The sequence below is a fragment of the Mustela lutreola genome, chromosome 15, assembly GCF_030435805.1.
Source record: "Mustela lutreola isolate mMusLut2 chromosome 15, mMusLut2.pri, whole genome shotgun sequence".
NCBI lineage: Eukaryota > Metazoa > Chordata > Mammalia > Carnivora > Mustelidae > Mustela > Mustela lutreola.
Window position 1 is genome coordinate 3,154,761 of NC_081304.1, and position 23,111 is coordinate 3,177,871.

A 23,111-nucleotide genomic window follows, 5' to 3' on the forward strand; every position below is an offset into this window, starting at 1 on the left:
GAGGCTGGGAAGTCTCTGCGGGGTGAGCCTAGTGCAGACGCCGGGGAGGGCCCACCGCCGTCAGCCTGGGATGCGTGGCGCCCCATGCGCCGCAGCGCTGTCAGAAGAAAGCCGCCCCCCGCCCCGATTCGCGGCCAGCTCTCAGCACGAGCCCAGCCTGCCTGTCCTGTCCCCCGTTGCTTGTCACCTCCTTGCCTCCGGCCGGCGGGGAGTTCAGGGCACAGGGATGGACGAGGGCCGTGGACTTGCTCACGACCACACAGGCTCACGGCACCAGAGAGAAATGATATCCTCGGGGGTCTGCGGCCCGGCCTCTGCCGCATCCCTCTGCCTGGTCACCCCGGCTGACCCTCCGCAGGCCACCGTGTCCTCTCCGAGGTCCCATGACACGGAGAGGGCGGAAAACAAGGGCAGGAGGCTGAAGAGAGCCGGGAATGTGTTGGAGGCAGAGCCGAGGGGCGACGGGCCCATTGGGCTGCGTGTCCCGCGCGCTCGCACGTACCCGGCGAGGCCTGCGCTCACGGTGACCTCACCGGCAGCGGCTCCAACACCGGGGGAGATGACCCGAGCCTTTGCCCGCAGTCACAAGCCCACTGGGCGTCCCTGCTGGAACCCTAGCTGGTCACCGGAGCTTTCAGGAGACGGCATTTTCCATCACGGGTCGGGGAGAGAGGACGCTGGCCACCTGTGGGCTTCGGGTCCATGGGGGACCGTGCTGTCCGGAGGACAGAATCCATTTCAAGAGGGTGATTTGACTCTGTGACAGTGGGGGCTGAGGGGGGCCCACACAAGGCACCCTGCTTTTTGGGCAAAGGGTTGTTGGTCGGACGTGGGCACACAGTTCTCTCCTGGGGCCTCTCGTCTAGCGTTGAACCTTTCATCCCTCGATGTCTGGGAGAGAAGGACCAGCCCGGCATTTCGGGAGGGAGCGGCCGTAGCGCAGAGCTGGGATGTGTGTCCCCCGTCCCGGGTTCTCGGTCACGACATCCTGTCCCTTCAGCCCGGGTGGCTCCAGAACGGAGAACAAATCTGAGGTGGTCTTTGTTCTGCCGGCGCCGTCCTGGGAGACCCATCCTCCCCCATCGGACATCTCTTAGATCGAGACCTCGCCTGTCTCCGCCCTTCCAGTGCAGAAGCCCTCGCCAGCTCTCCCCTGACTGGCAAGGAGGCCTCCTTAAGGCAGGTGAGGCCCGTGTCCCCTCCCGTGTGGATGGGGAGTGGTTGGATGACTCGCCCAAGGTCAGGCCACCGCGGGCTGCTGCCAGGAGTCGAAGGAGCCCGGTCCTGGCACGAGTGTCTGGTAGCGGGATGGGATGTCACCGCGCTGGACTTCCCATGGCTCGGTTCATCTGCCTCCGGGGCTGCCTGTCCTTGGAAGGGCTTGAGGAGAGGGTTGCGCTGTCGCAGCCTGAGCGCTGGAGAGGGCTGGAGGGCTTTCAGCGAAGCCCCCCTCTGATCAGGCAGGCGGCTCTGTATCCAGGCAGCCATCGAGGACACATGTGAGCGTTTAGACGAGAGAATATTCCTCTCCGTCCTGTTTGTCTTCGGGAAACGTTGGAAACACCTACATGCATGGCAGCGGGGGTGGGGGGGGGCGGTTAAATCAATCACAGCTTTGGACGCTCCGCGGGACCAAATGGTGTTGGGTTTTTTTTTTTTACGGGAACTCGGATGGGGGGAGGGGGAGTCCGATGTCCTCGGCCCGGCATGCGTTTTCTCACGTTCCCGCCGTGAGCGCGAGTGATTCGTGTCCCTGGGAAAGTTACAGCTCAGCAAAGTGAGGGTCCAGCTGTGGAGCGCGGTCCCGGGTGGGGGAGAGGGGTGGGCGCCGAGGGAGTGCTAGGTGGGGAGGGGGGGATGTCCTCGCTCCGGAAGCAGCGCGGAGAGGATGGCCGTGGTGGCCGTGCTGGAGCGTTCAGGAAGGCCGGCAGAGGCCCTCTGAGCTGGAACGTGTGGAGGCCACGTCCGTCCGCCACCCCACACCGCCCCCGATCTTGTCCCTTAAGGGCGTGGGTACACCAGCCACATGCAGAGCTCGAGGGCTTGACGGTGCTTGCTGCGGAGGGATAGTCCCCATCTACAGACCCTGAAGAGGGACCCCAATGAAAGTGGGTGGCGGGGGTGGGCTGCGGTTGAGCCCTCCCCGCGGGAAGAAGGCCTCCCGGGGCCCTTCAGCCTCAAAGGCTTTTGTCCCCGAGACTCCCACACTTCAGCCAAGTTCCTGTTAAGAACGGTCTCCTCTCCAGAAACCAGACCCCGAGATCGCTTGCTTTGACTTCTGAGGGCCAGAGTCCTGTTCCCCAAACTGAATCGGTGGTGAGATTCGTGGAGGGTGCCCCAGCCCTAGCAACGAGGTCAGATATGTCCGATTGCTTTGGGGGCGTGGGTGGCCCAAGGGGGCCCGGGCTGGGAGCCCTTCTTCCCTGCCCCCCCCCCCCCGTGAGTCCTGCAGGGCAGTGACCCCCTGGAGCAGCAGGTGTCCCGCACCCGAGGGGGAGCGGACGCCCTCCCTGCGGCGGGGAGGGGCGGCAGGTATCGCGCGGGGATCCTGGGACAGCCGGGAAGAGCCCCGGCAGGGAGCACTGGCACGTGCTGCCAGGCTGGGGAGGAAAGGACCTTCTCGCCCAGAGCCCCTCCTTAACACCGAAAGGGCACACGTGCCAGACCTTCAAGATGCCCCTGCGTCCGGGCCGTCCCCCTACAATTTGGAGCCAAATTGTTGTGTTTGCTAGACCCACAGCAGGTGTCCTGCTGGGCGCTTGCCCTCCGGCTGGCTTGTCACTGCCCCTGAATTCACCCCTGCTCTGATGTCACAGGCCAGCAGCTCTGTGGTTCCCGTGGCAGCAGCCTGCCATGGTTCACCAGCTGGGGCAGACGCCGGGCCGCTGGTGGAGGTGGGGAGCTGCGATCCAGCCTGCTTTGGTCAGTGGGTCCTGGAGACCCCAGCACGGGCCGACCAAAGTCCCGCGGTGCCCGCCCCTCATCTGTGGTGGGGCGGGTCTTGTGTGTGCCCCGTGTTTGGGGCCTTGGGAAGTGGGACTGGTCAGGGTGGCCAGGCCGCATGCCCAGAAGGCTAGTTTGAAAGTCCTGTGCTGTGGGACTCTCCCTGTAGAGTTGGGTGGGGGTTAGGGGGCAGGACGGGGTTGGGGAGGAACATGGTGGTTTGGGGGAGTGGGGAGAGGTTATCGTGCAGCAGGAACAGCTGTTGGTCAGGGCCACCACCTGACCTGCACTGTGTCCCTGGAGTCCGAGGGGAGAGGGGAACCCGATGACTGGCCTCGTCAAGGGACATCGAGTGAGCCACCGGCCAGGTCCACTGTGAGTCTGGCCCTGTTCTGAGTCCAAAACTGGCCAAGGCAATAATGGAGACATGATGAGCCTGAGCCGTTCCCTCAGAGCCAGGCTGCCCGGCCATCTTGGCCTTCTAGAACTGTCCCAAGCAGGCTGTCCGTCAGGATGATTGACAGTTAGACGTACAGATCTAAAGCCCCCACTGCAGGATTCTGGTGCAAAAATCTGCTGTGGGACCTGGCCCGGATTCCTGCCTACTGTGACTCCCCCACCCCCCACCCCGGGCCCCCAGGGATTTTGATACAGGCGGTCCAAAACCCAGCTGGCTTTAGGAACCACTACTCTGGGACTTGGCTGAGAGTCAGGAAGTGGGCAAACCTCGAGGCTCTGGGTGACACAGACTGTGTCACCGAGTGTATTTTTAGAGGCCGGAACTCAAAGAAATGGGAATTCAAAATGTTTCTGACGTTTGTTTTATCCGGGCTTGGCTTGGATGCCTTCAGTGATGGGTGTCTCACTACCTACCAAGTCAGCCCAATGATTTCAAGACAATCCTGTAGGAAGTGCTTCTTTCCACCTGGCCTGTTTCTGCCTCCCTGTAATGTGCTCTTGGTCTAGCTCCGCCATCTGGAGACACGCACAGTAAGTACCATCCTATTCCCCGAACAGTGTACTGAGCGCTCGGGTGTTCCTAATGACCATCAGTGCCCTTATTATGGCCATTTCACAGAGGAGCAAACCGAGGCCCCCCGAGTTAGGAAGCTTGCACCGGATCACACAGTTCATACTCTGCACCAGCACACTGTGCTGCTCTAGACTTTTCTGTCACCTGGGAGTTCCCCTGCAAACCCTCTTGGTTCCTTAGGACTTTTCCTCGGTCGGGTTTTTCATTCTCCTCCTGACCTCAGACTGCGGCTTCTTCCCCCTCACTGAACACTCTAGTTGTTCTGAATTCTTTCTGTGAAGTCCAGTCCCTCCGTTGTTCAGATTTTCTCCTTATTTAGTGAAGTTGCACACTTGTCCCTGTCTGTTTCTTGTTTAGGTGAATTCCTGAGCATTTCAGTAGTTAGACTTTGATCATGAAACTGTCCCCCGACGTTTGCGAAGTAGACGAAGTAGACGAAGTAGACGTTGTGAGCTCTCGACACCTCTTTATGGCTATTCAGACCCACGTCTGTCGGCTGTGTGCCTGGGGGCGCCGCATCCCCCGTCTTTACAGCTCTGTGGTGCTCAGACACTCACAGAGCCTTCTTGTAAGCCTCGGGCAGTTTGCAGAGCCCCACGGGCCGCCTCGCTTGATCAGGACGGCCTGTGGCGGGGGAGCAGGATGGGCTTCTCCTGTGTCGGCCTGCATCTTCCACTGCCCTCCAGCTCGGCTCGCCAGGGCCCGGAATGCCCAGCTGGGATCCGAGCCGGGCATCACTGGGCTGGACCATTGTCCTGCTTGTTCTAGGTCCCTCTAACCTCACAGGGAAAGATCACACCTCCTCTGTTGGCCGTGCGTCTCTGCCAACCTGTCCCCGCTCTACATTTGTGCGGTGAGATTGGGGGCCCATGTGCGAGTTATAAATGTCTTCCTAGTACTTGGTTCCTCGTTATGTTGGACCAGGCATTCAAGCCCATTAACAATCCTCTGTGCAGGGGTGCCTGGGTGGCTGAATCAGTTAAGTGTCTGCCTTCAGCTCAGGTCCTGATCCCAAGGGCCTGGGATCAAGCCCCATCCTTGCATCAGGCTCTGCCCAGCGGGGAGCCTGCTTCTATCTCTCCCTCTGCCTGCCACTCTGCCTACTTGTGCTCTTTCTCTTAATCAAATAAATACATAAAATCTTTAAAAAAAAAAAAAAAATCTTCTGGGCCAGAGGGGCCCCTGACCAGTTTTTGCCTCCCGGAAGCATCTGACTCTTGATTTCAGCTCAGATTGGGATCTCAGGGTCGTGAGATCAAGCCCCTTGTTGGGCTCCGCACTCAGTGTGGAGTCTGCTTGGGATTCTCTCTCTCTCTTTCTCTGCCCCTCCCCTGCTCTCTTGCTCCCTCTAAATAAATGAATAAAATCTTTAAAAAATCTTTTGAGCTTGAGGAGCGCCTTCCAACACCGCAGCTGGTTCTCTGTGTCCCTGTGGGTCCTTGGAGGCTGGCTGTCCCCCGTTAGACTTGGTAGGTTGGAGTCACACACCCGTGTACTTGACTCACAGAAGAGCCCATCCATGCCCCGTGCCGCTGACTCCGTTGATGCTCTAGACGCAGGTTTAGCAAGCTCCCTGCGTGTGTGTCAGGCTGTTGAGGGAAAGGAGGCTAGGGTGCTGTCCGTCTGTCTGTGCCTCACAGCCAGAGCCGAGGACAGAGGAAGCTATAAAGAGTCGACCTGTAGAGCCCAGATTATATGCTGGGGTCATTTCATGTAGAGGCACTGTGTCCTACATATATATTTTTTTCTTTCTTTTCTTTTCTTTTTTTTTTTTTTTTGGTTCTATGCATTTTAAAAGCCCTAAAGGGATTCCTTATGTTTTAGTCCAAAAGCTTATCTGCAGTGTGCCGGAAAAGGTCAAACTTGATCTGTTCTGTGGCCTCTCAGAAGACAGAAATTATTAACTTGGCACATGAAAGCGTAAGCTTTCGTTCTAGGGAAATGTTCTCTGGCCATGCCAGCTAATGGGGGCCTTTCTGTGTCTATTTTTATATGTTTCAAAGAAGAAGTGCTAAAACGTGTCACCTAGGCGCCGAGCCGGTAGGCCTTTGGAGAAAGGCAGGAGCATTTCTGTTGTTGCTACAGAGGCCGGGAGATGTCCTTCGAGGAAGGAGAGACTGGACCAGGCGTGGGGAACCGTGGGTAGGGTGAGGAAGAGAAACCCACACGAGCAGTGTTCTGGCCCTGGACCTGGGTCGCGGTGGGAGGGGCATCAGCCCAGCTGGGGAGGGGAGCTGGGTCAAGAGCTGCCAGCCCGTCCTCAGGCCCACAGCCCCAGGATCATTGACCTTGTTAGGAATTGCCGGGGAGATGGTGAACTGACCGGGGTCTGGGCCCCTCCCTGCTGACGCAGGGCCTGGGAATCTGCATTTTAACTGGCGGCTCAGTGGACCATGCTGCAGGTGGCCTGTGGACAGTGCCGGGACACCTGCTGGTGTGGGTGAAGATGCCACGTGCTGAGTTAGGGCGGTGGCTACACCAGAGCGTAGAGGTGTTGGAGTAAGGCTCAGGGCAGGGGGAGGCAGAGAGGCTGGTCAGGAGTCTTGTAGGAGGGGCGCAGGTGGGAGAGGAGGCCGGGAGGAGGGCGCTCGAGACCCTGGTACCAGGGAGCGCCGTTTGCTAGGGCCGCCTTATTCAGAGTGTGGTCCGTGGGCCTGAGGATCGCATCCCCGGGGAGCGCCTCACAAGTCAGAATGCCGGCCTCACCCCAGACCTGTGGGATCAAAATCCAGCTCCGAGCAAGATTTGGGAGGCCTGGGGACGGATCTGGCCTTTCCGTGTTTAAGGAAAATACCTGAATGGGAAAGGGGAGAGTGATGCGTTCGATGAACCGCGGTAAAAACACGCAGCAAACACTATGGCCCGGCCCGTTGCACAGAGGCCTCTCGCGATGGTGAGTGCGCGGGTGGTAGGTTCACCCCAGGACAGAGTCCTGGCTCCCAGCACTGAGCCTCCTCCGCCGCGGGGCCTGCGACTCAGATCGGGGGTCAGCCTGCTCGGGCATGAACCCTTGCTGTCCTGCTTTGATCTGTGTGGCCTTAGGCAAGTTGCTTAACCTCTCTGAGTCTGTTTCCCCATCGGAAAGTGGGGATAGGGCTGGAGCTCCCCTGTCGTAGTGAGACCAGGCGAGAGCGATGGCCTGTGCCACGGAGGTTTACATGGTGGTCAGTGTCCTGTCCACACATCAAACTCTGTTTGACCGTTTTCTTCACACACGTGACCTCATTTAGTTAAATGTCTGTGAAATCGCGTGCAGTCCTGTGGGCCCAGATGAGCCCTCAGATCATGTTGTGGGTTCCAGCCGAGAAGAAGGTTTATGCGAGGTAGATGGACGCCCCACGTTCCCTGAGGGGTGCGCTGTCCACGTCCTGTCATTCTGATGACCACAGGCATCGTTCCGGGGGCCCGGGGCCCCACTACCACCTACAGCGTCATGGCAGCAGATGCCGACACTTGGAGGGCTGCGGGGTCTGTCCCAGCCAACTGCCACGGATCAGCCACGTGACCGTCCACCGCTTGCAGGTTGGGCCCCCTGCAGGTTCTGAGGCCACCGTGAGGACAGGCAGCGGGCGGGTCCTGGGCACATGCATGGCTTCGCCTGTGTCACCCCTCCGTAGCCCTGTGCGGGCCGCCTTGTGCCTCTTGTATGCGGGAGGGAGCCACGGGACTGGAGACCCTGCGGTGGAGTCTGTCCTGTCTGACTTCAGAGCCCCGGGTCTGTGTCCCCCCCCCAGGCCTCTGATCGTGGCAGAGTCGGCATCGCTGCTCATGGGCGTGAGGGGCCCTGGAGTCTGCTCTGGGCCTGGCGCCAGCTGGTCGCCCACAAGCAGGTCTCCCCCGCGGCCTGGCAGGGGCCCGTCTCTGCTGGAGGGCGACTGGAGCGACTGGCCGGGGGTAGCCACCACACTGGGGCCACGGGGTGTGAGAGAATGGGACCAGTGTCTGCTTGGCACGGGAGGCCAGACGGTGTCCACCGCGCCGTCCGTCTGCTGCTCTGAGTGGGGCTTGTCGGGGCGGGGGCTGCGGTTTCCCTGAGGGGTTGAAGGCAGCCAGCCTGGGGCAGACAGCCGTCCGGCGTGGGGGGAGCAGGAGTACGAGACCAGAGGGAGAACCCCAGGACACTCAGAACACTCCGGCCTCACGTTCGCGCGGGGGGCCGGGCTGGAGGGTGGCAGCTTGGAGGAGCTGGGGGCGTGGGCGGAGGGCAAGCTGGCGTCTGCTGGGCATCACGGGGTTTTCAGTTCCTGAACTGGGAGCTGACTGTAATTTCCGCACTTTGTCCTCAAGAAGTCTGTCCAGCCGTTTTCTGTTTCCATGCATTTGCCCGTCTCGCGGAAAGCCAACTCCGTGGTATTGTTGGGGGGGCCTCTCCGGGGCTCTGGGTCAGGGTGACCGAGCGGGAGCGGGAGAGGCATGTCCGGGCGTTACTAACCATCGCCGTTAACAGAAGGTGAGCCAGGGGACCGCTGGCCCCGGGGTGCGCTTTCCCTTGCTCCAGGGGTCTTCCAGATTGGACAGGGGACAGTCCCTGCTCTCCCCTCCTGTCCAGACCCCACAGTGGCCGTTCGCAGGGCGGAAAGAGCCCAGGCACATCTGCGACTCGGACCCAAACTCCTGTCTTCCCCGTGAGCCGGGAAGGTCGGCCAGTCCGCCTGCGCTCCCACGGCTTTGCTCTGGGCCCGCGCTTGCCTTTCTCTGGGGCGCACCCTCCGGCGTGCGGTTGCTGGGACATACGGCAAATCTGCGTTTACCTTTTCAGAATCGCCCAAACTGTTTTCCAAAACAGCTGCACCGTTTTGCATTCCGCCAGCGGCGTGGGAGGAAGCCGGCGGCTCGAAGTCCTCACCAGCACTTGTTAGGGTCCGTCTGTCTCGACATCGCCGTCCCGGTGGGCGCGAATGGTCCCCCGCGGCTTCCGCGTGCTCCCCCCTCCCGCTGACAGGCGATGCTGGAGCCTCACGCTTCATGAGCCGTGTGCCTTCTCTTTAATCGAGTGTCTGTTTTGCCTTTGTTTTTTTGGGCCCGTTTGAAGATCGGATTGTCTTACTGCATCTCAAGTGGTTTTCAGAGTCTGGATTCAAGCCTTCTGTTGCGCGTGTGATTCTCGGGTCCTTCCTGCCAGCCTGTGCCTTTTGTTCTCTCTTATGAATGACGCCCCTCGACTTGCAAATGTGTTTAGTTTTGATCCCCCATCCTCTCGGTTTCTTCTGTTCCTTGTGCTTTGGGGGTCGTACCCGAGGAGTCCTTGCCTGACCCGAGGTCGTGAAGGCACACGTGTGTCTCGCGCCGAAGCGATAGCTTGAGACCTTGCGTTAAGGTCCGTGCTCCGTTTTGAGTTCATTTTCATACGTGGTGTGATTTTGCACAGGGCTACGATCTGTCACGAAAACACCCAAACTATTCCTTTTCCCGTTGAGTTCCGGGGGCTCCTCTGCCGAATCCCGGGCACTCACGGCCGGTGCCCTGGCTCCCCCCAACCCCGGTTCATCGCGCCGGTTGGCAGAGTAGCTGCGTGGAGTGCTCACCGCTGTTCTGAGGGTCTAACCAGATCAGATTTACCGAAAGCCGGTGGCCGTGTGAGTGGCCTCGGTTGGTCAAAGGCACTGGGTTCACGAGAGCTACACAGACCCGTCTCTGCCACTTGCCAGCTGTGTGATCCGGTGAAGTTTCTTAAGTGGGCCCTGCCTCAGTTTCCCCACCTGTGAACCAGGGGTGCTGGTGGCTCCTTACCCCACGGGGTTATCGCACGGAGGATGAGCAGATAGCTGTAACTGTTCTGTGTTCCGCGGACCGGACGCGGGGTCGTCTTCCGACTCCTGCCGTGCCTCTGGGCCGGCCTGGCTCAGCCTGGCTGCACAGACACTAACGTGGAAGCGGGGGGGGGGGGTGGTGGAGGAGGGGCCCTCGGCACGGCCTGCCCCTGCCCAGGAAGGGGCTCCTTTAGCCCATCGGTCTGGCTGGTCTTGACATCAGCAGGTGGCCACAGGTGTGAGTCCACGCTTTGTTGGTGTAAATGCCCCTCCTGGTCTAAGAGGGCCTGCGGGGCACGGGTCCCTTCCTGATGCCAAAGTGTCCCCCTCCGATAACCCCACAGAAGAAGAGCTCTGGATTCTGAGAAAAGAAGCTTAAGCCTCCCTGATGGGTTTGCAGTGGATTCTAGTACCACACGGACACGCACACATGCACGCACACGGACACACGTGCACACTTGCACACCCCCCACAACCCTCATGTGTGCACCCACCTGCACCTGTGCATGTACACACGTGCACGCACGCACACTAATCCATACCTGCACACACGCACTGGCACACACAGGCACACACAGGCACACACACGCACATGCACAAACGTGCACGCACTCACACCCTAACCTAGAGGCTCCTCCTCCATCTTTCCTCCCCCCGTGTGTGAGCAGCCCCCCTGCAGAGCCCACTTGCATCCTCCTACCCCCACCAGTGTCCCAACACCCCTCCTAAGGTGGGAGATCAGGTGGGGGTCTCAGCCTTGGCACTGCTGACCAGGGGGGCTGAGCCACTGTCCACTGTGGGGACCGTCCCAGGCAGCACAGGTTGTCTAGCAGCGTCCCTGGCCTGCATATGCCAGGTACATCTCTTCCCCCAAGTTCTGACAAGAAAAAATGTCCCCAGACGTGGCCGATGTCCCCTGGAGAGCAAAACCACACCCCGCTGAAAACACCTGCCCCTCAGGGTCCTGTTAAAGGTGTGCCAGACAGATGGGGACCTGAGCCCATGCCCTTGAGGGTGGGTCTTGGCCTAAGTGACTGGGAGGGATGCGTTCTAGCTCTCGTCCTGCATTCAGAGCTGCGTGTGCCTTGTCTCCAGGGGCTCGCTCTTCTCAGAACGCTCCGGGCGGCAGAGTGTGTCGTGGTCGTGCGGGCTTCGCGTGGGCCGGCCGTGGCAACTGTGGCTCTCCGGCCCCTCGCGCCTTGCTTCCTGCTCTTGGCTCCCGCCACCGTCGCTCTGAAGCCGTGTCCGCACAGGTCACCAACATGAAAAGAAATGCAGACAGAGCCGCCGGGCTGAGTCCCAGCCCCGAACAGCAGGCCCCGCGCTTACAGCAGAAGCACAGGTTGCTGCAGGTCCGCGAGAAGGGACCCCTGGCCCTGCAGAGACAAGACCTCCCTCAGCCGAAGAGCCCACAGCCCCTGCGCCTGGCTGAGGAGCTGGAGGCCCCCGGCCAGCCCCAGCACGGCCGGGGCCTGGAGCACCTGTACTTAGCCCATCGGTTAGGTGCTGGGGGAGGACAGGCCAGGGAGCACCGGCCTGACTCGAAGGGGCCGGCCCAGCGAGGAACAGCCCGGCCGCCCAGGGCCTGGGAAAAGCACAGAGCAGCCATCCAAGAAGAGAAGAGTCACAGAGATCACAGAGAAGGGCTGGCTGGACAGCAGGCCCGGCTCACCCAGGCCCAGAGGAGAGCCGCGGGCCCCGAGAAGCTGGGGGCTCCCAGAGCCGCAGGCCTCACCCGTCGCCCCCTCTGCCCCCGCGAGCAGAATAAGAGCAAGCGACCGCCTTTGATGAAGGCCCGCGGTGGCCACCGTCCCGCTGACCCCTGGGGGAGCAGAGGGGTGGACAGAGAAGCGTTCTTGGCTGTCCCCGGGGCGTTCGGGCATCTGCAGAGAAGAGAGAGAGGAGGAGCCCGGGACAGGAGGCGGCGGCCGGGAAAGGGGACAACTCCTCCGGGTCAGGGCCGCACCCATCGCTCTCTGGATCAGAGCCCCGAGGGAAACACAGAGGACCCAGAACAGCCGTGGCCCATCTGCTGGACCCACGGAGGGGGTGCTGCGCCCCAGGCGTCTCTCTGCAGACGCGGGGACAAGAGCAGGTGGCAGAGGGAGCTGGAGTTCGCCTTCCAGGAGCTGTTCAACACCAACAGGGAGCTGAAGAAGCACTTGACCTTGCACCTTGCCCTGGGGCCCGCGGCGGATCAGAGCGCCAGGGACGAGCTCAGCCCCCGCGACGTGCAAGAACCGAGGGGGGAGTCCCAGCGCCACCAGCCAGCGGTGGGCCCAGAAGCGGACGTGGAGCCCGGCACGGAGCCCACGGGGCCAGCGCAGGCAAAGGCCCCCGAGTCCCGAACCAGCTTGGAGGAGTTCTTGAGCAACCTCAAGAACCAGAAATATCTCAGGCCGACCACGTTCCCGTCTAAGACCATGAGTGAACCGTTGTCTCCCAAGGCGGGGGTGTTTATCGGTGCAGAGAACCGGCTCCTGGGTGGCCTGGGCTCCAGGGAGGCGCTGGCCAGACCTGACCCGCTGGCGGAGGGCCCCCGGCGCCGGTTCCTGCAAGAACAGGCAGACGGAGCCAGCCTCGTGGCCTTGTGGCGGAGACCAGATGGGCTGCTGGAGCCAGTGCCCGGGACGGGGCCCCCGGGGCTGAGCTGGGAAGCCCGCTCCCAGGCCGGGCTGGAAGGGCAGAGAGAACAGAGAAGGGCAGGCCCGGCCTGCCTGACGTCTTACTCCTCCCTAGACCCCGAGGAGGAAGGGGCGTGTGCCGGTGACACCACTTCCCCCTGGGCCTCCGGCTTCATCCTCGACGATGACAGGCACAGTCAGATGATCCATGACCTTCAGCAGCAAATTGAAGAGCAAAACAAGTTGCACAAGCAATTTCTCGCAGAAGCCAGGAAACGCTTGCAAGAGTTTCAGAGGATATGATAAGAGCGGGCGTCCCACCCATGATAAAAATACATCACTGATAACGGGCGGGCGTGATGCCGGGAATGGTACCCCCCACCCAGAGAGTCTGTGTGTGTGTCCACTTCCCCGTTCAGACCCCGTGGGCCCCCTCCCAGTGGGCCACCTGTCCCTGCCACCCCCCCCGCCCCCACCCCCCGCCCCCAAAGGCCTTCTACCCAAGTCCCATCCGGGAAGGCTCCCTGGCACGACCCTGGGAACCTGTCGGGTGGGGCGCGGAGGCGGGTCCGGGGGCTGAGGCCGCTGGTGCAGGCCGGGAGCTCAGCCAGGGATGCAGGTGAGGGAAGGAATCCAGACGTTTTCAGCAGATAAGCGCTGGACTTCAGGGGCATCCAAGGTCAAGCGGGCAGAGTTTCAAAAGATACATCATTTGTTGCTTGGCAGTTGGCTGAGACACACATGGGGAGATCGCGCGAACGACTCTCCGTCTTGCAAGTCACCAAAGCCAACCTCATTTCATGGGACTTGGCTTACGACGTTCTTGTCACTTTACTGTTGGGAAGGGAGACAGGGAGAGACGGGCAGAGGAGAGGCAGGGGAAGGGGACAAAGACAGAGCCCCAGAGAAGAAAGGGGAGGGGTCTGCAGCAACCCGCTGGCCAGCTGCCTCGGCCTGGGGCAGGCAGGGGCGGGGCGCCTGGCTGGCTGGTCATGTCCCACCCCTGGGACGTGGGTGCACCCCAGACCCGGCAGCCCTGGGCACCCTGCCTGGGCGGGATGGGGTTCTTCTGCCAGTGGCAGATACTTAGAGACAGGAATAGGGACGGATACACGTTTTCTGCAGAGAACCAGATAATAAACGTTCTAGGTTTGCCAGCCCACCGGTCTCTGGGGCCACGACGCATCCCTGCTCCAGCACCTTGAACGCAGCCCTAGACAGCACATAAGTGGATGGGAAGGGCCAGGTTCCCAGTAAGACTCTATTCACAGAAATGGGGAGGGGAGGTGACTGGGTGCAGACCTCAAGCGGCAGTTGGGTGACCCCTGGACTGGCGCAGGGCGGACGTGGCTGCCTCCCTCCCTCCCCAGGACCACAGAAGAAGATCATCTGTCTTCGGTCCTGGTGCATTTCTGTCACTGGTCCATGAACGGCGTTCTGTCCCTTAGTGGATGCTTCCTGCATAGCATGATGAAGGACGTGAACCCGCCACCCAAACCCAGGACCTAGACTGTTTCTCAGAAACAGCTTCTGCCTGTGTGCTCCTTCCCTGGTCCGTTCCTCCTCAGCTGCATGCCTGCCAGACTTGGGGTTCATGCCTCTGTTTCACCCTGCGGGCTGCACAGGGAGATGTGGGGTGACCCAGGCCCATTAGAAACCCAAGCGCTTCCCTGGATTGCATCAGGCTCACGGAACCCCCACACGGGCCACTCAGACAGGGTAGGGACGGCACCCTATAAGTTTTGGGGATACTTTTCAAATCCCCAGTAGCCGGGGTGAGGGAGCTTTTGTGATCTCTTGTTCTTAATCTCATTGAAAGCATCTCCCTGAGCTCCGTTGTCTTATCTGGCTTTTCCATGTTAGGTAGAGAAAATTGTTTGGTCCCAGCCTGTTTCCATTCTGTCCTCTGCTGCTGGAATGTCACGGGTCTGGGGCTGCAAAGCCAACTTGACCGTCCGATCTGAGCCCAACATGAGTGAGCACGAAGCCCCCGGGGCCAGGAGGGCTCTGGGATTCCCAGGCCAGATGAGGATTAGCTGGGGGAGGCTGGGCTGTGGTTGCAGGCTGTGGGGTCACCTGGGGCTCCCGCCTGCTGCTAAAGAGTCACCTTGGTCCCAGAGGGCGCTGCGGGATCACCGGGTTTAAAGCCCTGGGTGTGATGGGCCCCGAAGCCTGAGCGCCTGGAGGCTGCGGTCCGCTGAATGGACGAGCCTGCCTGTCAGGGGTTATTTTTGTTTCTACTAACCAAGGTAGTATTTGTGGCCCGAGTGTCCTAGGCGAGGAAGTGCCCCTTCCCGGCCACACTTGAGCTAAAGGTAGACATAGGAGATGGACAGGGGAGCAAGGAAAAAGGTGAGTCACCGGTGCCCGGTGGTCACGCCTACCCTGCCCCCCGGCTGCAGGATGAGACACCCTGCCCTTGCCCACCGGGGCTGCAGGGGGCCACGGGTGCGGCTTTGCTCCCTGCAGAGCGCTCAGACGCACCTGGACGACGGTGCTAGAGGCCGTGGGACCCCGGGCTGCCGCCTGGACGAGTGGGGGCTCCTGGCAGGTGGCCATGGCGCACGGCCAGGCGGCGGCAGGGGTTCCTGACGTAATGACTGTGTGCGCCTTTGTCGTCCTGGCCCGCTTCTTGCGTCTTCCCCTGGGGGTCCACCCTCTGCGAACAGTGTATCTTCTAGAACTTTCCGTGGGTTTCATGCTGCTGTTCACACTTTCGGGGGCAGCGTCCCTGTTTCCATGTCGTTCTGAATTGACGAGAACATTTACTGTCCGGTCCGAGGGTCCTCATGCCTTTCTCCTCCGCCCCCCAGCCAGGTGAGCGGTTATGGGGTGATGATGATGTCTAGACCCTCAGAGACGTAAAATAAAGGGGAAATGAAGATTTTTAAAATTGGGGCCCAGGGCCCTCTCTCAGACCTGCAGCGGTTCTTCTGGTGAGCAGAGGACGGCCCCGACATGTGGACGGCCTCCCGCCCCCGCCTCCTCCCTCTGTGGCACGATGGGGGGGTTGATGTGGATGCGTGGCCGCCTCTACAGTTGCTGGAACAGCCCCGGCCGGGCTGCCGGCTGGGGAGGGAGTGCAGGGTTGAGCACGCCTCTCGACCCTGCCAGCTCCGGGGGTCCGGGGGGCAGCCTTGCTTGCTCGGCTAGGGTGTAGGAGGAGGGGCGGGCACACGACCTCCCGGGTGCTCCCCGCGCCGGAAGCTGGAGCGCGGGCCCTGGGATCCTCGCCCTGGGATCCTCTGCCTGAGTGTCCACGGCTTGGGGTCAGCCCGCAAGACTGCAGGTCTCAGTCCTACACGAGGGGGAGGGTGGCTGCCCAGTCCGGGCCATGGGCCCGGCCCTCCCGCTCTCACCGCTGCCTGTGGGGTAGCCCAGAGAGGGGCACAGACTTCCCCCGGGGCCCCAGCCTTAGAGGCAGTGTGGGGGCAGGCCCGGCCAGCCTCTCCGTGCCCCTCTGCCAGCGGGTGGGCAGGCGAGGATCGCAGCGGGGTGGCCGGATGGCCCCTCTGCCCCCCCCCCCCCTGCGCCGTCCAGCTGCTGCCCCCGCTGCGGGCTCCGGGCTTGCGGCTTTGCAGGGCCGAGCTTGGCCGCTCCTCGGGGTCTTGGCGGGGAAAGTGCAGAGCAGCACTTCCTTCCACAAAGCCGCACTGTTCTCAGCAAATCCTCCCAGGATCGGGGTGCATTTTTTTCAAGTGATTCAGCAGCACGTGAATGGGAAGGGCCTGCGCCCAAGGCTTCGGGAACCGCGACCGAGGCCTCTGGCGCATGAGATCCTGTTGGGCTCCCAGGGAGAGGAAGAGTGGCAGGGCGTGAGTCGGGGGCCCGCCGGGGTCCCGGGCTGGGGCAGGCGGCTGAACAGCGACCCCCCCCAGCTTCTCTCTGCACAGCCGAGGAGCTCTTAGGGCTGGTTCCCTTGTGCTCCCCGGGGGGCCTGAGCCAGCGGACAGGAAGTGGAGGTGGGAACGCTGGTCTCCATGGAGACGGGGTGTCCAGTGGACAGCAGCTCATGGGAATGTGCTAGAATCTCGGAAGGCCCAGGGCTGCGGCCACACTGCGCTCTGCTGTCCAGTCACCCTCCCCACCCCACCCTCGGCCCCCACAGACACACGTGCTCCGAGGGGCGGGTGAGCGCACACATGCCCGCCGCGGCCCGAGTCACGCCGGCCAACCTTGCCCTCGGCCTGGACTGGCGCAGCCCTGCCCCAGAGCTGGGGACGTCGGTCGGCTCCCCGGGGTGAGGAGGCTTTCAGGGACCCGAAGGTGGCACCGGGTCTGTCGGGGCTGCGGCTCAGGCGGAGGGAGCCCCTGGTTGCCTCCTGCCACCACAGGAAGATTTCAGTTATGAAATGGTGCCTGTCCCCACCTTTTTCTCAGTTCCCTAGAAGAAGTGAATTGGCGGAAGTCGACCCCACTGCTGACTGAGAGCAGCCAGGACCTGACACCAGGGAAGGCAGAGCCGGGTGTCCCAGGAAAGTCCCCCCCACCACCACCACCGAGGGGCACCTGCAAAGGCGGGGTGTGGCCAGACAGCGAGGCCGGGGGGCAGGTGGGGCCGGACGCTCCCGTGGACATCTGGGTGCCGAGCCAGTGCTGACGCCTCGCATTCCTTGGGACATCTCCCAGGCTGTTGGACCGCACCCCGTTTCCATGTGCAGTTCTGTGGGGAGGGTTGTGGCCCTGAGACCCAGAGGGTTTGAGTGGGCCCGCGGTCCATGTGAGTTCGCTTCTCTTTCTCAATCCCTGTGTGCCCCGTTCCCTGCCCTCCAGCGCGGGAGGTCGCCCACCCTGCCTGCGAAGCAGATGCAGTCCCGTTGGAGAGGTTCAAAACCGCCCTTACGATGCCCCCCGAAGCAGTTAGGGACCCCACAGCGGTGGGGGGCAGGGCGCTGGAAACGTGCTCGATTCCTTCTAGCTCTTACAGGGCAAAGCTGCCGCTGTTACTGCGGGGCGTGTCTGGGTGTGGACGGGGCTGTGGGGCACCCCCTCGCTTTCCCAAGTCTGGCCCCGAGGGCTAGCGTTTGGGTGGGATGGGGGCGCCCTTGCGCTGCCCTCAGCCGGGCTTTGGACAAGCTCATCAAAACTCCCCGGGACCTCAGCCGGGTCGACCAGCCGTGCAGCGTCCCCTGTCTGCCCAAAGGGACAAGAATCCCATCCCAGATGCCAGCTGCCGGATGCTACCGTGTTACGGGGATGGCGGCAGCTCTGTGATTGGGAGGGTGTCATGTCCAGACCCGGAGCACCCTGTTCTCTGGAGAGTGTGGACAAAAGCAGGGAACGTACAGCTGTCCCCCAGCCCCCCAGCAGAGAGGAGACCCCTGGAGGAAGGGGCATCTGGGCTTCCTCTGAAGAGGCCAGCAGGAAGACAAGTGGACCGAGGGACCCACGGAAGGTGTTTGCAGCCCGGGCAGCGCAGTGGCCCCGTTTCCATCTGACACGTGCCCTTCTGCACACTCACCCCCTGATGGCCCTCAGACCCCCGTGCCCGCGGTGGGGTAGGCTCAGCTGCATTCCTGTCACTGTGCAGGGTGACCCCCTCCCGACTGGGGACAGGACAGGAGGGTGTTTGGCAGATGTGCTGGGCCCCATCTCTCCCTCCCCCTACATGAGTGGCACGGGGAACGGGCCCCCAGCGGAGGGACCCCAGGGCCGGGGCGAGGATGGAAGAGCAGAGCAATGCCATCCCCGCGGGCAGCGGTCTCCCTGTCAACCCTCCCGGGTTCCCGCTGGCGGCTGCGGGCTGCGGGCTGGGCTGAGAGGGGACGTGGCCTCCACTGACATTGAGCTAGCCCTGCCACTCTGAGTCAGGACGCTGGTGAGACTCAGATGATCTGGGGAGGGATTCTGACCTTGGATTTAGAGACGAATGTTTTTTCCGAACCCCAGAGATTCCCACATCTCCTCTGGGCAAGGGCATGATTTTTCCCGAAGCCAGAAGCTTGGCGTTGGCCAGCACCGGGGCCTGGGAACTTAGCGTGAGCTGAGTGCATCCAAACAAGCCCATGAAGATCTAAAAGTCATGTTTTAACAGCCACAGCTTGACCTGGCTCTGGAATTGGGAGCGGCTGCCCAGCAGAGCGGCCCCTTGGGGAAGTGTCCCATTAGGAGATAGTTATGTATGTAGCTCTCCCGTGGGAGAGCTGCCAGGCTCACGGCAAGATAGTGAAAACGACTCAGTGGGTGTGAAGTCAATGAACTCGTTAGAGAAGGTTCTTTTTCACAGTCTGGCTGCCCACAGGTTATGGGGACGCCTCGTTCTTCTCCGTTGCTTCCCCAGGAATGTCCACGGACGCAGAAGGTGTCGGTGGGGTGCCAGCTGTGAGTGGGCGGGGGGGGGGTGATTTGAATCTCTGCCCAGGCTGGTCAAGCATGTCCCCCCCACCGCCCCTGCCCTGGGCCGGCCCAGGCCACGTGGTATGCTGAGGACACCCTAGGTTTCCCGAAAGCCCCGGCTCTTCTCACCCCACCCCCGCCCTAGGCAGCAAGAGGGACAGTCTGGCCTCCCGGACCTTCCCGGGCGTCCTCTCTCATAGTCTGAACGTAGCCTGTGTTCTTTGGATTCTCGTCCCCGACCTGGCTCTCCACCCACCCAGCTCTTTTCCATCCCAAATCTGGCTGGGTGGACTAGGGATTGTTTTGCAGCTGCTAACGGGGGAAGTGACATCATGTGATGTCCGCGGGCCAAGGGCTGGGGGCAGGGGCTCTGCGGTTGCGTGTGCTTTGAATTAAGTCGACGGTTGTGCATTCCAGTAGCCAACATCTGGCGGTGAATTCATCAGCCAGTGTATCACCCTTGATCTCAAACCCAGATGTTGTGTTAACGGCAGAAGGGGAAGAAAAAAAACAAAATCGGAGCAGCTCGGGGAGAAGCCATCATTTTTTAGCACAAAGCACTTAAAACAGGGATCTTTATAAAGCCTCTTGTTTCCTACAGCCAGGAGCAGGCCCATGGAGCAGAGCCGCTCGCTGCTGGGCAGTGGACAGCTTGCGGGCTGGTCACCCACCCGGGGCCAGGCACCCGGCCCAGCACATAGTAGGTGTTCGGCAAACGTGTCCTTGCCTGGATTTTAATTTCCTCTCGGACTCTTGGCGTCTCTTTGCTTTTCCCCAGTCCTGGCCGTTAAGTGGCCTGGGGCCGAGACGGGCCCATTCTTGACTTAGAGTGGCCTCCATCCCAGAGCTCTGGGATGCCTGTCCCCTCGGGTGTTGGAAATGCCTTTCTGGAGAGCTCTCTGCCTCCCCCCTGCCCACTGCTTGGGTTGGACGTGGCTTCTCTCTCCCCTGTCGGCGGGTCTGCCTTCTCCTCTGGGTGGGACGCACCTTGAAGGCCATCACTGTCCCAAAAGACCCTCCGTGGCCTATCCCTTTCTCCCAGGGGCAGGAGGAGGCCCACGCTTTTAGGATTTTACCTGAAAGGCAACTCAACCCCGAGCTCTGAGTCTGGCTGCTAAGAAATCCCCACTCTGGCCTCATGCCGGGGGCAGAAGGCTGAGGATCAGAATGTCCACAGCCCGAGCTGGCTGGGGTCCCCCATGCGGCGGCCCCAGCCCTCCGTCCCTGTGGGGCCCCTCTGCCTGTTTCCCCTGGGTCTCCTGCCTTCAGCTTGCCGGTGGGATCCTCCGGCTTTGAAGAATTCATTTGCTAAACCTTTGCTTGTACCCTTCCCCGCCCAGAGTGCTGAACCTGCACCGCACCTGCTTCCCTGAGCGCGGCTGCGGCATCTCCGTGGGCAGGGGTACCCCTGGCCCCTCTCCTTCGCGTCCGACGGTGTTGATGTTTTCAGATCGCCACAGAGCTGGTCTTTCTTTGCCCCTCTTGATTCTCTTTCTTTCCTTCACGTTATCTCCCATTTCGCAAAGTGGAGAGGAGGTTCCAGCGCCGCATTCAAAGACCCCGAGGAATCCTGAGTTCTTATTTGCGTGGGCCAGCCCCGCTGTGGTTCCTCCTGGCCCCCACCCCCACATCCCTGCAAGGCAGCCTGGGAGCCGGTTCACAAGCTGGCCTCGACCCGCAAGTCTGCCCTGGATCCCGGATTCAACCAGTTCCTTCTTTCCGATCATTTAAAAAAGGAAAGCGTGTCATCTGTCGCCCTAAAGCGAAGCCAGCAAGTTAGGAAGCGGTGTCCGACCTAGAGCCTGGGATTCGTGCTGGCCAGGGGGTGCCGTCCGGACCCGAGCGGCCGGCGCGGTGCAGCGCTCCCAGCCTCCTACCTGCAGGAGGAGGAGAACGAGCCAGGCACGGCGCGTCCCATGATCCGGGTCCTCTAGTCCCGGGGTAGCACAGGGGGCTGATGAGGGCGGTGCCTCGGTGTCTGCTGTGAGCGGCTGTGCCTCTGGGGCGGAGGGGGGGGCGTCCATGACCCTGCACGGCGGTCAGGGGCTGAGAGAAGGGTCTTGCCCGGTGCTGCCCCGGTTGACTAAGGATTCGGACTGCCTGCGACCTTAGGGGCTTTTCTAGGAGAAAATGCCTGGACCTGAACGCGGGGAACGGGATGGAACCTGCCCACTGGGGTTTTCTCATTGCCGCGGGGGAGTTGATGCAGGACCCGTTATTCGTGGATTCATGTGGGGTAGCGGACCCCGGAAAAGTCATTTGAAAGGTGCGGCAAATTGGGGGTGTCCTAGTAAAGCCCAGCAGCAGCACTGCTCCCAGAACCGCTGTCTCGCGTGGATGTTCTGGTTCATTTGCTACCACCAGCCAGGGACAACGCTGACAGCCCAGGCACACCTGGGGCATTGATCTGGGGCCTTAATCTGGAATGGTTCGTGATTTGCATCAACGTTTCCCCGTGTGGCAGCGCACTACGGTGTGGGTAAGGCAGGCAGGGAGAGAGACCACAGACAGACTCACCTGGGCTGCCTGGATGTCTCAGGGATAGCCCGGTTCCATCTGGTAAGGATCTAGTGGGCCCCGACTATGGGGAGAACGTAGCCTCTGCCCGGTAGAAGCCCCCTGAGCCCACAGGGGTGCAGGCGTTCACAGCAGGGTGGAGGAGAGATGTGGAACGTACCAAGGGCTGCAGGAGGACAGGATCTCCCAGAGCAAGATGAGAAAGGGTGATTTTATCTGGGTTTTGAAGGATGCATAGAAGTTCTCCTGGCAGCGAGGGCTAGATGGTCTTCAGGGCAGAAGAGACTGGTCTGTCCAGAGGTGGGGGCACCCCTCGGCATTTTGGGGTTCGAGGGACCCTTATGGACAGGCAGAGCAGCTAGGACAGGAGCAGCTGGGGTCACGGAGAGACCTACTGGCTGGCATCAGGTTGCAGAGGGTGTCCTGCTTTAGATGAGGGCAGTGGGCAGCTGAGGAAGGTGTTTGAGCCTGGAGGGACACAGCTATAAAAAGCATGTTGGCACTGGGGGTGGAGAAGGAGGAGCCACTGGACACAGGCTGACCCACTCCCAAGGGCAGGGCCTTCTGTTGAACGTGGCCCCCTGGATGGCAGTTCCTCGATGTGGCTTTGCAGGTTGGGGCCTGGCTTAGCCTGAGAAACCGGAACCTGCGCTTTGTGACTCAGCTCCAACAGAAGACATAAGAACGGGGTTTGGGCCTGGGTGGGGCCGGAGAGGGGGTGGCGTGGGCTGACCTCTGGTGACAGGCTGGGCCTCAAGGGAGGGGCACAGACGGGATGCACATGCCTGGGCTTCCCTGCTCCGTGGGCAAGACAGCCCCGGCCAGGGGGTTACCAAGATGCGAGATGCCTGCCTGGGGCTGGAGGGTGGAGGCACCTCTGTGCCTGGCTCTGTCTCTTTCTCACTGCTCTGCTCTGCTTTTGTCCACATTAACCTAACTCTCTCCCAAGTGACCCTGCACAGCTGAGCTGTGGAGGGCAAAGCTTTTAAAGCCATTAAACTAGGCGGTGTCACCAGCCAATAAGCCTCCAGATGAAACAAGGGAGAGCTCGTCCCCAGGGACACGTGAGCAGCCGACCGTGGCTGCATCAGGGTGCAGGCTGGGGCCGCGTCCTGGCCTAATTGCTGGGAGGATGCCCTGTGGTGCACGGCCCCCGAGCAGCCTCAGGCTCTGGCCAGCATTCCAGAACCTTCCCAGCCCGACCTCTTGTGTCATGGTCTGGGATCATTTTCTTTCCGTTTGGCCTCCCTCCCTGGCACCTGCCCCGTGGGTCTGCCGGTGGGGCCTGGGAATGTTTCCTTTGCGGGGCGGGGCGGCCAGAGCGCTCTGACCCTTCCTCTGTCGGGCCCTTGGTAGGATGTGGTGGTGTTGTTATAAAGAATCACCCACAGGACGTTCTTCAGGGTCACTTTTAGGACAGATTAGGCATAGCAGGCCAGAACCTTCAGATGTAAGACCCCCAAACCCAGATGCGATGGGGCCTCCGTGCACAGCCTGGAAAAGCCTGTGTGGAGCCGGCAGTGGCTAGAGGCTGGGCGGCGGCGGGATCTCGCCAGTCTCCATTGCAGGGTGACAATCGCCGCCCAGTTAATTCGCTTATCTGCTTCCCCAGCCGCCCAGGAATACACACCGGAGAGAATTTTAAAAAGCCCCTAAGCCCGCGAGCGTGGCATCAAGGAAGGGTTTTATCAGCGACCGCCTCAGGAAGCCGGCTAGCCCCAGGAGACCAGGCTCCTGCTGCCCCCGACAGCATCCTTGTTGAAGAATCCTGGGACCGGAGGGGTCTCAGAGCATCACCTCTTGCCCCTCCCTGCTTGGCACGTGTTGGGGGGCGACTCGCTTGCTCCTCCCGCCCCTCCTCGGCCCCAGGACGGCGCGGGGGCCCTACTGACCTCTGTGTCTTTGTCT

At 61.4% G+C, this 23,111-nt stretch overlaps 2 protein-coding genes across 7 annotated transcripts in view; both read left to right on the plus strand.

The window, feature by feature from the left end:
• TIMP2 (TIMP metallopeptidase inhibitor 2) overlaps positions 1-23,111 on the plus strand; it is a 44,645-nt gene that overhangs the window by 8,337 nt on the left and 13,197 nt on the right. The gene's annotated exons all lie outside the window — the stretch shown is intronic.
• CEP295NL (CEP295 N-terminal like) lies at positions 1,871-23,109 on the plus strand. Of its 5 annotated transcripts, none has more exons than XM_059149383.1 (3): positions 1,871-2,922; positions 3,795-3,933; positions 10,822-23,109. In XM_059149383.1, the coding sequence occupies exon 3, from the start codon at positions 10,989-10,991 to the stop codon at positions 12,651-12,653; it is 1,665 nt and encodes a 554-aa protein (XP_059005366.1). In that variant the 5' UTR covers positions 1,871-2,922; positions 3,795-3,933; positions 10,822-10,988; the 3' UTR covers positions 12,654-23,109. The 5 variants fall into 5 exon arrangements, 4 of the variants coding, with proteins under 4 accessions (XP_059005366.1, XP_059005368.1, XP_059005367.1 ...); XM_059149385.1 differs by having other exon boundaries at positions 1,871-2,894; XM_059149384.1 differs by lacking the exon at positions 1,871-2,922 and adding an exon at positions 2,929-3,318.

Excerpts from the sequence above, each read along its gene's own strand:
- CEP295NL (XM_059149383.1), top strand. The coding sequence starts at position 10,989 with ATGAAAAGAAATGCAGACAGAGCCGCCGGGCTGAGTCCCAGCCCCGAA.